This window comes from Macaca fascicularis, chromosome 20 (genome assembly GCF_037993035.2).
Source record: "Macaca fascicularis isolate 582-1 chromosome 20, T2T-MFA8v1.1".
Taxonomy (NCBI): Eukaryota; Metazoa; Chordata; class Mammalia; order Primates; family Cercopithecidae; genus Macaca; species Macaca fascicularis.
The window spans coordinates 65665772-65683288 of NC_088394.1; the positions used below are offsets into that span (position 1 = coordinate 65665772).

The 17517-nt window shown below is 43.5% G+C and overlaps 1 protein-coding gene across 10 annotated transcripts in view; it reads left to right on the forward strand.

The window, feature by feature from the left end:
- Positions 1 to 11438: 11438 nt before the first annotated feature.
- NFAT5 (nuclear factor of activated T cells 5) overlaps positions 11439 to 17517 on the forward strand; it is a 132108-nt gene continuing 126029 nt past the window's right edge. For 6 of the 10 annotated variants that reach the window (XM_065537102.2, XM_065537103.2, XM_005592386.5 and 3 more), the window contains exons 1-2: positions 11439 to 11807; positions 13854 to 13907. In XM_065537102.2, the coding sequence (XP_065393174.1) occupies positions 11735 to 11807; positions 13854 to 13907 (127 nt within the window). In that variant the 5' untranslated portion in view covers positions 11439 to 11734. The remainder of the gene's footprint in view (positions 11808 to 13853; positions 13908 to 17517) is intronic. The other 4 variants (XM_005592388.5, XM_074027513.1, XM_074027515.1 and 1 more) reach the window with 1 other exon arrangement.

Below are 17517 nucleotides of genomic sequence, written 5' to 3' on the forward strand. Positions count from 1 at the left end.
ACAATTCAAGATGAGATTTTGGTGGGGACACAGCCAAACCATATCAATTGCCTAAATCCAGACTTCTTGCATGAGAAAAATAAAACCTCTAAGCTACTGGTATTTGTTACCGGCAGCTAAACACAATCCTTCCCTGATAAATAACCTAAGCCACTTATTTCACAGAGAAGGGATGGAGGCCCAAGAAAGTCCCATAAACCTGGACAGGTTATCTTGTGCTAAGAACTTCTGTGTTACTTTCAAGTGACAGAAGACCCAATACAAACAACCTCTTAAGCAAAAAAAAAAAACAACAACAAAAAGGGAATTTATCAATTCAGATAATTGAAGTCAGGCATAGCTTCCTCCAGAGACTCCAGTTTTGTTTTCTTTCAGGTTCTGGTTTTTCTCTCCCCATCTCTTGGCTCTTGCTCCTCATAATTAGTCTGCTTCTGGCTCTTTCCTCTTTGTGGCAAGGTGGTGCCAGCAGCTCCAGCGTTACCTCACCCAGGATGAAGTCCTGTAGAAAGTGAAAACTCCTGTCTGGAGGAAAGTCACACTACTCAGGAGAAGCAGGGAATGCCTCACTTCCTGTGCACAGTAGGGGCCAAAATAGAACTAGAATTTAGGACTCTGTGCTCCAAGTCACTTCACTTTCTTTTTAAATTTCATTTTATTATTTATTTAGAAACAGGGTCTCACTGTGTTAACCAGGCTGGAGTGTGCAGTGTTGCAATCATAGCTCACTGCAGCCTTGAACCCCTGGGCTCAAGGGATCCTCCCACCTCAACCTCCTGAGTAGCTGGGACTATAGGTGTGCGCCATCACACCTGGCTAACTTTCGCTTTTGTGTGTGTGTGTGTGACAGGGTCTTGCTATGTTACCCAGGCTGTCTCAAACTCCTGGGCTCAAGGGATCCTCTCGCCTTGGCCTCCCAAAGCACTGGGATAATAGGTGTGAACCACTGTGCCTGGCCCCAAGTCAGTTCACTTTCTACTTTGTCAAATAGCCTCTGAAAAATGTATCCTAAATAGGTATATGTAGCATCCATGAGAAATATCAGATGTTTCCTTCGATCACATGGATGATCACATGTTCCTTTGGAAGCTTATCACCATTAAGGTATGTGAGTATCATGGAGAAAATACCAAGTCTATCTAGAAGAAATTAGAAATCACTGGGCACCATACCTTAAGATGGTCCCCAACAGTGAAGCTCAAGTCTGATCTGGGGTTTAGGGTGGACCTGCTCATGAATAGTAACACAGATTACATCTTCTCCTTTGCTTCTGGAGGAAAGCCTGCTGGAGCAACTGTCTACAGGCTTTTTCTCTTATTGAACGTTTTCTCTTATTGAACGTTCTTATTGAACATTTCTTTCTGAATTTCTCTTTTTTTTTCAAATTCTGTTTGCACTCAAAAAAAGTATTCATTTAATAGCTCGGAAGCGCAGATGATCTACTGATTCCTCCTGATCAGGTCAGGTTGTCAGAGCTGAGTTCAGATTACCCTCAGCCTGTACTGTATCTAGTTTTTAAATATTTTGGTGCCTAGTCCAGGCCTTACAGAATAACCTTCAGGTCCATTATTACCCAAGTCTTCCATGAATGGAAGGTTTGCAAACTGATCCTCTTTAAAGACATAGCCATATGGCTGCTTTTTTTTTTTTTTCCTTCTACAAGCTTGTTTTCTCTTTCCTTAGAATTGTTGGCCTGTAGGATTCTTGAACTTCCTCCACACTTAGTTATGAAAGTGAGCATATAAAGGCTTAAAAATTAGTGCTCAAGTATGTATGGAGCGAAAACTGGGAATGCATGGTCATGCAGATTTGTTTCTTTTTGTTTCTTACCAGTTTACCCTTTCTCTGACTTCCAGCAAGTTATGTTCACTTAAATTTCCTACTGGCAAAGTGTAAGTCTAGGATCATTTCTGAGTAGAGTCTTTGCTGTTGCAGGTAACAAAGTATAAAGTCTTGCTGGGTACTGTGGCTCACGCCTGTAATCCCAGCACTTTGGGAGGCCAAGGCAGGTGGATCACCTGAGGTCAGAGTTTGAGACCAGCCTGACCAAAGTGGTGAAACCCTGTCTCTACTAAAAATACAAATATTAGCTGGGCATGGTGGCAGGCGCCTATAATCCAGCTACTCAGGAGGCTGAGGCAGGAGAAGTGCTTGAACCCAGGAGACAGAGGTTGCAGTGAACCGAGATAGGGCCATTGCACTCCAGCCTAGGTGACAGAGCAAGACTACATCTCAAAAACAAAAAAACAAACAAACAAACAAACAAAAAACACAAAAAAACAAAGTATAAAGTCTCTCGAGTGATTTGTATTTGGTGGTGTTTGCTTCTCTGTTAAATTTTCTTTTGGTGGATTAAGCTATCGGACTCTGCTAGTTTTGCATTGCTATAAAGAAGTATCTGAAACCGAGTGATTTATAAAGAAAAGAGGTTTAATTGACTCTGAGTCTGCAGACTGTACATGAAGCATGGCACTAGCATCTGCTCGGCTTCTGGTGAGGCCTCGGGGAACTTTTACTCATAGAGGAAGGTAAAGTGGGAGCAGGCACGTCACATGGCAAGAGGGAGCAAGAGAGAGAAGGAGGAGGTGCCAGGCTCTTTAAACACCCAGAGTTTGCATGAATTCAGAGCGAGGACTCGTTACTAGAAGGAAGGAGCCTAGCCATTCATGAGGGATCCACCCCCATGACCCAAATACCTCCCAACAGGCCTCACTTCCAACTTTGGAGACTCCATTTCTCTTACTTTTTTGACACAAGAGTCTCAGTCTGTTGCCCAGGCTGGAGTGCAGTGGTGGGATCATACCTCACTACAGCTTCGAACTTCTGGGCTTAAGTGATTCTCCCGCCTCAGCCTCCCAAGAAGGTGAGACTACAGGCACAGGCCACCACACCTGGCTAATATTTTAATTTTTTTTTAATAGAGGTGGGTCTTGCTATGTTGCCCAGGCTGGTCTTGAACTCTTGGCTTCAAGCAATCCTCCTGCCTCGGTCTCCCAAAGTGCTGGGATTACAGGTATGAGTCACCATGCCTGGTCTTAGGATTCTATTTCAACCTAAGATTTGGAGGGAACAAACATTCAACCATATCAGACTCCAATGATGAAGAACCTGTTGGTAGAATTTTCAAACCTTTGACTCATCATCTCCTTTTTCAGACTTTTCTCTCTTCCTTACTCTCAACATTTGAGCAGTTCTCAGTTCTTCCGATTCTACTTGGATGTTTTACAGATACAATTCCTTCTTTACATTTTGTTTCCTGCTCTACTCTTTCAGGCCTCATTGGTTCCTGGCTGGTTTCTCTTTCTAGGCTCTCAGCCGCCAGTTTATGCGAGCTCTGGTCAGGTCATTTCTTCTTAAAAAATCTTCAGTGGTCCCCAGTGCCTTCAGGATAAAGAACAAAATCCTTGGCCTAATGTTTAAGATCTTTACCTCTGCCCTTTTCTTACCTTTCGAGTTTCTTACTTCTTCTTTTCTCTTCATCTCTGTACCCAATGTCAAATTCTTACTAACATGTCAACAGATGGCTATTGTAACATTTGTTTCATTCTGTCTGGGTGCTAAAGCTGTGTGCTGGCAATCAATTATAAGCTATTTAAGGCAAGAATTGTGTTTTATTTTTACTTTCTCTGATACTATATGACCAAGTGCGTTCACACTATATCAGAGAGGGATCCAGGGACTGTAATTCAGTGTGATCATCGCTATGCCAGCAATTTGAACAAAATGCTATAGGAACACAGAAGAGAGAATGACTAATATAGCTTGGAAAGGTTTGGAATGAATTCACAGAGGAAGTAATATCTGAGCTGGACTTTGAAACTAAAGTAAGAATTTTGCAGGTGGAGAAACTGAATGAACAGATAAATATTCTCTGTAAGTTCGTATTTTATAATTAGATTCTAACACCTCGAGGCAGATTAATCCCTGGTATGTCTCTTCCCATGTTTGGGGCAGTCCACATTTCCTCATGCAGCTGAAACAAATACTTCTCAGGTGAAATATGTTATTTCTAAAATCAGTATAGTTTATCCAGTAACTTCAGCTTAGCCTTTTAATTCTGGGGCTTAGTTGTGGATGACCAATTCAATTATTTTATCATTGCATCCTTAACCTAGGTATTGAACCAATCCTCCACAAAGCTATAAAAAGACACTCAATGTTTCTTTGACCATCCACTGACAAAGTCCAACGAAGCCCAGGTATTTCACGGAATCTTTGCATCAACAAGTAATACCTGTGATGCATTGCACTGTAAACATTTGTATGTCAGGACTTTGTCCTGCAACTGTGTAGCCTCCTTTTTTTTTTTTTTTTAGATTTTGAGATGGAGTCTTGCTCTGTTGCCCTGGCTGTAGTGCAGTGGTGCGATCTTGGCTTACCGCAACCTTTCCCTGTGCCTCCCGGGTTCAAGCGATTCTCCTGCCTCAGTCTCCCAAGTAGCTGGGATTACAGGCGCCCGCCACCACAACCGGCTAATTTTTGTATTTTTAGTAGAGATGGGGTTTCACCATGTTGGCCAGGCTGGTCTCAAACTCCTAAAACCTCGTGAACTGCCTGCCTCAGCCTTTCAAAGTGCTAGGATTACAGGCATGAGCCACCATGGCTGGGCTGTCTAACCTCTTTTGACCCCTGTAGGAAACGGTGGTTGAAGTGAAGAGATACCAGCTCTGGTAGTGGGAGAAGAGAAGAGTGTGGTATGTGAGATGACATTTCCTCTCCTTCCCCTCTCGCAGGTCACCAAGAAAGCAAACTGATCATTTATTTCTAGATATCTGTACAGATTTCTAGCATAACACCTATCACAATGCTAAGTGTACTTCTTATATTCATCTTTTAAGAATCTTTATATCTTTTACAAATTTATTTATTTTGAGATACAGTCTCCCTCTGTCGCCCAGATCGGAGGGCAGTGGCTCCATCTTGGCTCACTGCAACCTCCACCTCTTCGGTTCAAGTGATTCTCATGCCTCAGCCTCCCAAGTAGCTGGGACAGGTGCGCACCACCATGCCTGGCTAATTTTTTTTGTATTTTTAGTAGAGACAGGGTTTTGCCACATTGGCCGGGCTGGTCTCGAATTCCTGACATCAAGTGATCCACCCACCTCGGCCTCCCAAAGTGCTGGGATTACAGGCATGAGCCACCGCACGTGGCCGTGTAAAATGTTTATATCTCTTACACCTAGCACAGCTCCCGGCACCCACTGTGGAATGAGAGAAGAACGATTCTGCTTCACGTAGAGGAATAGTTTTTTCATCTTTTTTGGGTGATGAGTCTTTCTTTCAGAAAGCTTAAGAAGGCCAAAATTTTAACCTTTGTCCCAAGAAAAGAGACGCTTGTCAAAATTTGCATACAAGTTTAGGAAGGTTACAGATGCCTTGAAGCAAACTCATGGACCTCTGAGGTTAAAACTCCCTGAATTAAGAGAGAGGGTAAGGAGAAATTGTACGACCTTTACTAACTCATACTCTTGGTCAAACTAATATCACAGCTGAGGTGGGGTTACTATGCATAATAGATACCATGATCACGTGGGGGAAAGAGCATTGTAGCAAATGCAATGTGGTGGTCTCCACAATGGTCGTAGGCCAGTGTGAATAAGGACTTGCTTGCAGTTTTCATGTGTAACCTCCAGTGAAGATCTGGAGACATTATCTTCCTTCTTTTCTTGGGTTAAGCGGGATCAACTATTTCTATTTTCCCATTAAAATTTCTCCTCCCTAATTTATCCTTCATTTTGCTCTGGCATTGGCTGGGTGCAGTGGTTCACACCTGTAATCCCAGCACTTTGGGAGGCCGAGGAGGGTAGATCACTTGATGTCAGGAGTTTGAGACCAGCCTGGCCACTAACATGGCGAAACCCTGTCTCTACTTAAAAAAAAAAAGCTCTGGTATTTATCTCCTTGCTCCCTGCTCACTGAGTCCCCTAGATTCAAAATGATTGCACTGTTTCTCAAGACTTGCAATTACTCTAGATCTTGAGAGTCTTAACTGGTCTCTATAAGACTTTAGATGCAAACTCTGACTGAGACTAACTCATGAACTAAAGAAGTATGCCATCAAAGTGAACAAAGTGAATTGGATGCCTGATGCTAATATCTGGGCACTTTAGAAGATGCCAGGAGTGAGAATGTTTGAAACCTGATGCTAAATAGTATATAAACTAATTTTGCTTTCACAAATATTTGCGAGGCTAGGCGCCATGGCTCACACTTCAATTCCAACATTTTGGGAGGCTGAGGAGGGAGGATTGCTTGAACCTAGGAGTTTGAGACCAGCCTGGGCAACATGGTGAGACCCTGTCTCTACAAAAAAAAAAAAAAAAAAATTAGGCGGGCATGGAGGCACACACCTGTGGTCACAGCTACTCAGGAGGCTGAGGCAGGAGGATCACTTGAGCCTAGGAGGTTGAGGCTGTAGTGAGCCATGTTCATACCACAGTACTTCAGCCTGGGCAACAGAGTGAGACTCTGTCTCAAAGAAAAACAAAAGGAAATATTTGCTAGAACATGTTATATGGGTGGAAATTGACACTTAAACATATTCAAATAGGAATTTGATTACAATTCCAGCACAAAAGGAGTCACTACTATCCCACCACGATCAATTCTCCATTAGTATTAAGGAGTGCTCCCATGGTGGGGCAAAAATAATTATGGTCTAAACTTTTCTTTGGTTTTTGACTTGAATTGCTCTGGAAATTTTCCTTTCAGATTTTGTGTTTGTTTAGCAGCTTCCTTACAATATATGTGTGACTAAAATTATTTTAACAGCTTAATTGTATTACAATGACAAAGATTTGTAGATCTTGTGACAGCAAGATTAAATAAACTCTGCTCTGTATGAGTTTATTTAATTCCTTTTCAGTGGCTGATATTTGAACCTCTTTCATTTAGAGTCAGTCCAGCTGCACAATTAACAAAGTGCCTAAACAAGTCCAGGAGAGGTTAAAGTACACACCACCAACAGAAAAATTGCCATTCGGTTGCATAATCTACAGTGTTGTAGTTGAATCTGGGTTCTCGCGAAATTTTAATCAAGTGACTAGGGAAGGTAATATATGATCAGGAAGAAATATGAAGGAGTTCTACAAACTACTAAATCTGCTGTACGATTAGCTCCATGGTCCCATTATCGTTTTCAATAAGAGGAAATTTCCGGCCGGGCGCGGTGGCTCAAGCCTGTAATCCCAGCACTCTGGGAGGCCGAGACGGGCGGATCACGAGGTCAGGAGATCGAAACCATCCTGGCTAACACGGTGAAACCCCGTCTCTATTAAGAAATACAAAAAACTAGCCGGGCGAGGTGGCGGGCGCCTGTAGTCCCAGCTACTCGGGAGGCTGAGGCCAGAGAATGGCGTGAACCCGGGAGGCGGAGCTTGCAGTGAGCTGAGATCCGGCCACTGCACTCCAGCCTGGGCGACAGAGCGAGACTCCGTCTCAAAAAAAAAAAAATAAATAAATAAATAAAAAAAGAGGAAATTTCCAAATTTTACATGCTTAAAGTTTTACTTTTTGTTGTGTACAGAGGAAATTTTATTTTATTTTATTTATATATGTTTTTTGAGACAGTGGTGTGATCTTGGCTCACTGCAACCTCTGCCTCCCAGGTTCCAGCAATTCTCCTGCCTCAGCCTCCCAAGTAGCTGGGACTACAGGCACGTGCCAACATGCCCAGTTAATTTTTTTTTTTTTTTTTGTATTTATAGTAGAGACAGGGTTTCACCATGTCGGCCAGGCTGGTCTCGAACTCCGGACCTCAAGTGATCCGCCTGCCTCGGCCTTCCAAAGTACTGGGATTACAGGTGCGAGCCACTGCACCCGGCCAGAGGAAGTTTTATAAAGGTATATAGTTGAAGGGGTAGTTTAAAAAATATATCATTAGACTATTTCAAATATCAAAGAAAAGGGGATGCAACTGAGACGTAAATGACCACAGAGGGAAATATCATTGGAACTAACAATGGCGTATAATTTACTAATGACACAGTGATCAGGTGTTATTTCTGATAACCTTGAATATCATGTAGGTCACATTTTATTTTGTGATGAGATCAGAGCAAACACTATTTACTAATGAATTTATTTGTGTTTTCAGTCACTGAAATTTGAAAGACAAAATGAAAATCTAGGTCTCTGTGCTATTGCAAAGTATGGCCAAGAAAACGAGCAATCTAAGCAGTTTTTCGAAGAAGGTGTCTTGGGCCAGGCTCAAAGGCTCATGCCTATAATCTCCGCATTTTGGGAGGCAGAGGAAGGAGGATTGCTTGAAGCCAGGAGTCCAAGACCAGCCTAGGCAATATAGCAAAATCATGTCTCTGCAAAAAAGGAGTTCAAGACTAGCCTGGGTAATATAGTAAAACCATGTCTCTACCAAAAAAAAAAAAAAAAAAAAATGAATTAGCCTAGTGTGGTGGCACGTTCCTGTAGTCCCAGCTACTTGGGAGGCTGAGGTGGAAGGATCACTTTGAGCCCGGGAGGAGTTTTGCTCTGCAGCTGCACTGAGGTATGACGCTGCCACTACACTCCAGCCTGGGCCACAGAACAAGACCCTGTCTCAAAAAACAAAAAACAAAACAAAACAAAAAAATGAGAGAAAAGGGCCGGGCGCGGTGGCTCAAACCTGTAATCCCAGCACTTTGGGAGGCCGAGACGGGTGGATCACGGGGTCAGGAGATTGAGACCATCCTGGCTAACATGGTGAAACCAGGTCTCTACTAAAAAATACAAAAAACTAGCCGGTCGAGGTGGCGGGCACCTGTAGTCCCAGTTACTAGGGAGGCTGAGGCAGGAGAATGGCGTAAACCTGGGAGGCGGAGCTTGCTGTGAGCTGAGATCCCGCCACTGCACTCCAGCCTGGGCGACAGAGCGAGACTCTGTCTCGAAAAAAAAAAAAAAAAATCAGAGAAAAGAAAAGAAAAGAAAAGAAAAAAAAAAAGAATATAGGCCAGGTGCAGTGGCTCATGCCTGTGATCCCAGCACTTTGGGAGGCCAAGTCGGGTGGATCACCTGAGGTCAGGAGTTCGAGACCAGCCTGACCAACATGTGAAACCCCATGTCTACTAAAAATACAAAAAATTAGCCAGGCATGGTGGTGGACACCTATAACCCCAGCTACTCAGGAGGCTGAAGCAGAAGACTCACTTGAACCCGGGAGGCAGGGGTTGCAGTGAGCTGAGATTACACCACTGCACTCCAGCCTGGACAACAAGAGTGAAACTCTGTCTAAAACAAACAAACAAAAGAATATGTCTCTGTAAGAAGACAGGTGCAGGGGGTGGTTGTGGACGCTGATTTTTCAAATACCTATTTAGATACAATCCATGCTTAATGCAGGACCTAACGAGGTGAGTGAGGCCTGAGCCCACAGAATCCCCCTCAGGGAATTCAGTTTAGGTTAAGCCACGCTTTGGTAGGCCTGTCTTCACTTTGCTCTTACCTAATCAGGGGAAATCTGATTAACATACACAACAAAGCCTCAATGGGGGGAAAAAAGTTCACAAAAGGGCAGAGAAGGATTGAGAGAAAAAAAGGAAGAGGCCTTGCCAGTTCTTGACTAGTTAATTAGGGTCAGAACCATACTGGGGATTTCCTATACCCTAAGTTTGTTAAGTGATTACATCGGTCTGGGGAAATGGGATCTGCTCAGAGTGATTCACTCAGTTTTCTTAGTATCGGGTGGTGAATTGCATTTCTTCTCCGCTACCCTATGTATTGACTAATGGATTGGGGGGTGGTGGTCTCCAAGAGGTGTGTTTACTCCAATTCAAAAGCTGTAGGATTTCAGTAAGCCTTGGCCTGTTGGGGAATGTGAGGTTTCAATCTTCCTCTCTCAAATGAGTGGGCTCTTATCAGTTATGAAGGGACTTCCCTTGGGACTTGTCACAACACCATAGAGCAGAGATGGAAATTTGAGGGTAGTTTCTTGTTCTGCTTTGGCATCTTGGGGTGGCTTTGAAAAGCTTTCTGAACCTCTGACAAAAGAAAAATGTTCACAGGATTGATTACTACACAGAATTCAGTGAAGACAATTGGGCAACCTGAATCAACTGTTGAGATGGAAAGATAGGTGAGCTCTGATGACACATGTTTAAATTCTAGGTCTACAGGTAAAACTTTGTAAAGGGCCCTGCCTCAGCGACCTCTGTACTGGGCCCTCCTTTGCAGAGAGCTTCTTACCCCAACCCTAGCACTCCAGGTCCCGAGAATTGCTCAATCTCATGGGAAAAAGCCTCTATAATTATATATATATGTATATGTACGTGTGTGTATATACACACACGCACATATTACAACAGACTGATTTTCATGATTTGTAACTATCTTTGTAGACAAAAAACAAAGAAACCAATTCGAATAGCTTAACCTTGCCCACGTGGCTACTGGCATCAGTATTCCACACAAGATTAAAATTACTTTCCAAGATGTACACCCTGTACTCCAGTTGATATTTCAATAACTCGATTAAAAATTTCTCAGAAGTCTATTAGAATCAGGAAACGCTCTGCGGTGTGGGTGAGGATTTTAAATTTTTGCAACGGAAACTTTTGGCTCCACGAACAGAAGAGCAAGAGCAAAAACTCAATTAAACGCGTTCTTCCTCCATCCTTGCCTAATACAAAAGTTAAAAAAAAAAAAAAGAAAGAAAAAAGAAAAACTGTTTGGATGAGTAGCGCTGAGGTTTGCTTTTTACTTTTTATTTTTCCTCTAAAACAGCCAGGTGGATTCACATGATCCAATTTTTTAATTGTGTTCTATGTCCCACTCCGAATAACCCGGATGCCCCAGCACAATCAGAGAGACCGTTTTCTAAAAAAAATGTCAGTCTCCAAAGGTGGGAGGGGAGTGTTGGGGGAGAAAGTACTTTAATTAAAAATCAGTAACTCGAGGTTTTTGGGATACCGTTTGCCATTTCCTAATTAAGAAATGGGTTTGACAGTCCCTTTGTAGACACTGCTGTGAAAACCCCAAAGGGTTGGTGGCTGTCCGGGCGATGACACTCCGGCCCCCTGCGAGACCCTGGGCCAGCCAAGCCCGTCCATAGCCGGCCTCTGGGGTCCGTCTCCGGCTCGCGGGGACACCTCGCTTGCCCCGGCTCTGTCTCCTGCGCTCGGTTCGGCGCGGGGCTGGCCGCCTCAGGCTCGCCGCCACCAGGTCGTTGCAAATACCTTTTCCCTCCCCGGGGCCCCAGCGCGCGGCCACCTCCCAGCCTCCCTCCCACTCTGGCAGCGGGGCCCTTCCCCGGCTCGGGAACAGCAACCCGGGCAGCGGCGGCAGGAAGCGAGGCCCTTGTTGCTGCTGTTCCCTGGCACGCCTCCCCGCCCTCCGGGGGCCGCCGCGGCTCTTCCGCGCTCCCGGGCGCCCCCCCTCCGCGCCTGCGCCGTGCCCCACGGGGGGCGGGGCTCAGATTCCTGTCAGCGGCGGCGGCGGTGGCGGCGACCGTCAGTTTTCGCTGAGGAGAAGCACGAAACGGACCCTTTGGCTCTCTCCTTTCCCCTTCCCCGCCCTGAACCCTCTCCTGGCCACCGAGAATCAGTCCCCGTGGAGTTCACCCTCCACCTCGCCATCGTTTCCTCGGTCCTCGGCCCGGTGGAAGTCACTACCCTCGAGGAGGAGGCAGCTGCAGCCGCCCTCGCCTCGTCGCCCCCGGTTCGGTGCCCGCGGTCTCGGAGAGGAGGTGCCGCCGCCACCGCCGCTCCCCCCCTCCCGCTGCCCTCGGGCCGGGCTGGGTCGAGCTGCGATGCCCTCGGACTTCATCTCATTGCTCAGCGCGGACCTAGACCTGGAATCGCCCAAGTCCCTGTACTCGCGAGGTGAGTCAGGTTGGGGGGTGGGGCGTGGGGGCGGGGAGACAGGGCCGGGGAAGGCGAGGGGTCCCCGTCGGAGCCTGGGGCCGCTGAGCCGCGATCCCGATGGCTTCTCTGGCCGGAGCGGGCAGAGGCCGAAGGGGTCGGGGTGACGGTGGAGGGGGCGGGCGGAGCAGTGGCGGCCCCTCCCCCGCGGAGCCGCCGGCCGCTCGGGGCCCAGATTCCGTCGGCCCCCGGGGCTCTGCGGCATCGGTCGCTCCCAGCCGCTCTCAGCCCGTCCGGCCCCGCCAGGCTCCGCGAGCCGCCGGCCCCGGCCTCCCGGGCTCGGGGATGGCCCCAGACTGGGCCCCGCTTTGGGGCCACCGCGATGGGGTCGCCGCGTCTTCTCTTACCGGCACCCTCCTCCCCAGCAAAGTTGCCCCCAAGCGGGCGGCGTGGCCTGGAGCCGGTTCTGGGTGCAGGGTCACCATTTTCCTCCCCTTCCAGCTTGTTTGTGCGCCGTCGTTCCACCCCCTCTCCCTCCGGCCTAGTCCACTCCCTCCCCATGTTGGGACAGCCCCCCTCGACCAGGCGTTCTTCCTTTCCTCGTCATCTTCTTGCTGGAAAGGGCCCGAATTTTCTTTTTTTTTTTTTCTCTTCCCACCTCCGTGGCATTCTAATTACTTCTCCCTTCTCCTTTACAAAGATGGGGGTGCCCTCTCTGGATTGGTTTTATTCCTCTCCTCTCCCGGGAGGACCAGCCCAGGCACAGACGCTGTCCTTTGAGAATTTTCTCTGCTTTTCTGTTCAAAGGCTGGTTGCAGGAGGGAGCTCAGGACAGAGATTTTTCATTTAAGAACTCTTTTGGCTAAGGCCTGCAGGGGATTCCCAGCATCTGAAATATTAGCACTGGAGCAGATCTCTACTCAGGTGAAATTCCTATACTGGACACCACAAGAATGTGTCAGAACAGGTTCCCTGTGCAAGGGGCATCAAAACCAAAATACTCCCACTGCGCTCTTCACCGCTTTTTAAACCACCGGGAGGGGGCAAAAGACGTAACTGGGTTGTTAACTATTCATTTCAGCGTATGAAGAAAAAAAATGTAGGTGTTTCTTCTGCTTTTGGTTTGATGTATCCATCCGTTTGCTTATTCCACCCCCTCCAAAAAAGGGACTTCACCTTCATACTAGTGTATCTAAATTGTTTAAGTGAGTCAGAGTGAGATGGTTTACTCTGAAAGGTACTGGACTTTACAGACTGACCATTGATTTTGTACACAGAGTCCTACTTAGTAACTGTAGCCACTGTCTGTTGCTCCAGTGACTTTAGTTGGCAGCCACCATCCTGTAGGATGTTTTCTGGGCAACATTACCTGAAGTACTTTAGAAATATTGTAGTTTTGAATGTCAAAAAAAAAAAAAAAAAAAAAGGCATATCAAGAGATGATTCTTAAAGCAGGGCTAATGTGTTAGAATTGAATGCTAAAAATAGTCAAGACATTATCACCATTTGGGCAGTAATCATCAGATAATTTTCCATGAAACATACTTTATGAAAATCTAAGTTTAGCTTAGAGTCCAATATAGAGACAATTCAGCCTCTTTTGCGGGGAATATATTCACAAATACGGGCTTTAGCGCTTAAAAATACATTGCAGTTGGCCGGGCGCGGTGGCTCGTGCCTTTATTCCCAGTACTTTGGGAGGCCGAGGCAGTTGGATCACCTGAGGTTGGGAGTTCAAGACCAGCCTGACCAACATGGAGAATCCCCGTCACTACTAAAAATACAAAATTAGCTGGGCGTGGTGGCACATGCCTGTAATCCCAGCTACTCGGGAGGCTGAGGCAGGAGAACCGCTTGAACCTGGGAGACGGAGGATGTGGTGAGCTGAGATCCTGCCATTGCACTCCAGCCTGAGCAACAAGAACGAAACTCCGTCCCCACCCCCCCACACACAAAATATATATATATATATACACACATTGCGGTTATATAAGAGATGTATGCTATCCTTGGCATTTTTTTCCTCATTCAGCATAAAAAGTACCTAATGCTTTTTGTGTTTTTCAGATTCTCTGAAGTTACACCCATCACAGAATTTTCATAGAGCTGGACTATTGGAAGGTCAGCAAAGTACCATTTTAAAGCATATTGTGTTAGTATGCAAAGGTTTCTCTGAAATGGAGTTTAAATGGGAAAGTATGAAACTTTGCAAACTCACACAATGTCGTTTTCTCCTTAAGAGTCTGATCCTTCTGCCGGGCGCGGTGGCTCACGCCTGTAATCCCAGCACTTTGGGAGGCCGAGGCGGGCGGATCACAAGGTCAGGAGATCGAGACCACGGTGAAACCCCGTCTCTACTAAAAATACAAAAAATTAGCCGGGCGCGGTGGCGGGCGCCTGTAGTCCCAGCTACTCAGGAGGCTGAGGCAGGAGAATGGCGTGAACCCGGGAGGCGGAGCTTGCAGTGAGCCGAGATCGCGCCACTGCACTCCAGCCTGGGCGACAGAGCGAGACTCCGTCTCAAAAAAAAAAAAAAAAAAAAAAAAAAAAAAAAAAAAAGAGTCTGATCCTTCTTCTAGAGCAGCTGAATGTTTCAATGGATTTTGTTGCTGCGTTTGATGTGCTTGTTGGCTATTATATCTGCTTTGAGAAACACTGAAAAAAAATCATTTTAAATTATGTGTTGAGTGTTCTACTTTAGAATTCCAGACCTTCATTTTAGCTTTTTATACACAAAATAGAATGTGAAAAGGCCCAAACATTAACATGAATATAAAAGAGTGACACCAAACACATAATTAGTTTGAAAATTCAGAATTTAGAACATTTATATGCTGAGCATTTCAAAATGATATGTTAATTATTTATTGCAAAATCATTGATGCCATTACTACTGAATTATACTTAAGGGTAAGGAAAGCCAAGTAATAGTGATTATGATTGAGCTGTGCTTAGAAGAAGGGGTTTTAGAAAGTTCTGGAAATGTTAATAGAGTTTGTAGATAAGTTTAAACAGCTTACACTTACTTTAGACAACTTTTGGCTTTGTGTGTGTGTGTGTGTGTGTGTTATAACATTTTAAGACAAAATATTCTGTGTTTTTGTAGATTTTGAAGTGATTTCACATATATCATCTTTAAATCTTTATAATTCTGGAATTGGACAGCAAAGATATTAATTTCCCCATTGTAGAGAAGAGAAACTAATGCTGAAATTAAGAAACCAAAAAAAAAAAAAAAAGTAAAAAAAGTCTCACAGTAGAAGAAATAATACTTTCTGCATTCGTGTTAGTGTTCTTTATCCAGAGCCAAGCGGCCATCGTGAAATACACATGTAACCAGTAACAAACATTTTATGGTCTACTTTAAAAAGGCCCTAAATATTTAAGTTTGACTTGAGAAGATTTTTGCCTCCCATGGAGGTAGTCTGGGATAGTGGGGGGAAAGTGGGTTTTGTAGCTGAGCTTAAATTTGAATACCAACTTAGCTACTTATTAGTTCTATGACTTTGGGCAAGGGATTTTACCTCTCTAAACTTTAATATTCTTCCTGTTAAAATGTAGCTGTCTCTTAAATTTAGTGAGCCAATGTGCATTAAATTGCCTAGTATAGCGTCTAGCTTAATTAATGTTAGTTTTTTCCTTTAGTATCAGCTAAATTTTTTTAACAGTATAATTTAGAGCATATAAAATGTTCTCAAATTAATAATTGGTTATATTTGTTTTGTACATATAAGCAGCCCATAGATACAAATTAGTATGAAAATCAAATATTTTTAAAACTACAATTTGAAGTGAGAAATTTTTAGCAGTGTTTCTTAGTGAAGCAGATTTCTGATTTTTATTCGTATTCAATTTGTGACCATGTTGTAGAGACATATTTGTCTGTACAAACCCATCCCATTTCCTGGGCAACAAACCATAGAGTGTCATAATCATAGAGATGATCAGGGAGGAGAAAGACATGAAAAAAAAATGAGTGTTAATTATTTAAGCAAATATTTTTAGTGAGCTGATGGAAATACAACCATTTAGCATGTTTATTTACATGTTTATGCCTAAATACTTTTGTTAATTTTTCATTTTAGTTAAGAGGATTCTCAATTATTTAAAGTAAGGCTACCCTTTTGGAAATTATATATAAAATATAACACGTATAAGTATCAATTATGTCATGTCCTTTAAAATTTTTTGAGATAGGGAGTCTTAAAGAAGTTGTTTGCTTCTGTAATGAAGTGTCTAATCTCTGCCACCTTGTTGCTATTTCTTTTTTGTTATTGACATTTTAAAGAATATATAGAGAGAATAAAATAATGAACCCCCATATACCTATCACCACAGTTTCACCATTATCAATCTAATCTTGTTTCTTTTATCCCTTCTTCTCTCCCAAGCTGGATTATTTTAAAACAAATATCAAGCATCATATCACTTCATATATAAATATTTCTGTATGACAGTGAGTTATTTCTTATATTAATTTTTAATTACTCCATTTATTTTTACTACTTTTACTTTTTTTTATTTTTACTACTTTTTATTATTTTATTTTACTACTTTTTACTATTTTATTTATTTTTTACTACTTTACTATTTTTACTACTTTTACTACTTTTACTATTTTTACTAATTTTTATTACTCCATTTAATTACTCTAGTTTATTTCAGCAAAGTCTCTTGTGACTCTCCTGCCCTCTTTTCAAAATAGAGTACTGCAGGAGGCTACTGCTTCTAGTATATAGTGTATTCTATAACCCATGTTAAAATTGTAGGCCATGCTGCTAGATTTGAGTTCAAATTATTGCTCTGACATTTACTTGTATGGCCTTGGCCTAATAATTTAATCTTTTTTGCTTCAGTTTTCTCATCTTTAAATGGGAGCAATAACAGTGCCTCATCCTAGGTTTTTGTGAAGATTATTTGAGGCAAATTCATGTAAAGCATTTAATTTAGCACATAGTAAGTGCTCAGTAAATGTTAGCTAAAGTTAAAAAATTTTAAACAACTAAATGCTAGCTATAGAGTGCTTACTGTGTGCCAAGAAACTTTACAAATAAGAACTCCTAAGGCGGGCAGATCACTTGAGGTCAGGAGTTTGAGACCAGCCTGGCTAACATGGTAAAACCCCATCTCTACTAAAAATACAAAAAAAAAAATTAGCCAGGCATGGTGGCACACACCTGTAATACCAACTACTTGGGATGCTGAGGCAGGAAAATCCCTTGAACCTGGGAGGCGGAGGTTGTGGTGAGCCGAGATCACTCCACTGAACTCCAGCCTGGGTGACAGTGAGACTCTGTCTCAAAAAAAGCAAAAAACAAAAAGCAAACAAACAAACAAAAAAGAACTCAGTGAATTCTCCTGACTACCTTTTGAGATGGTTATTATTATCCCACTTTAGAGATGAGCAATTGAAGGCATAGGGAGCTTCAGTAACTCACCCAGAGTCACAAGCTAGTAAATTGTAGAACCAGGATTCCAACCCACATAGTCTCACTTTAGCCTAGGCTCTTAACTACTATGCTATACTAACTACCAATGGTATATGCTATCAAGTTCTGTGTAGTAATATTTATGTATGCATGTTTTACATCAGTAGTCTAGATTTTCATCTATTAATAGTATTTAAAAACTCGACCCAGAGTGAGGGGAATTTAAGTAATTGGTGTGATATAATTTTTTTTTTTTTTATAGAATGTATCTTTTCCAAATTTAATTTTTTTTGGGGGGAAAC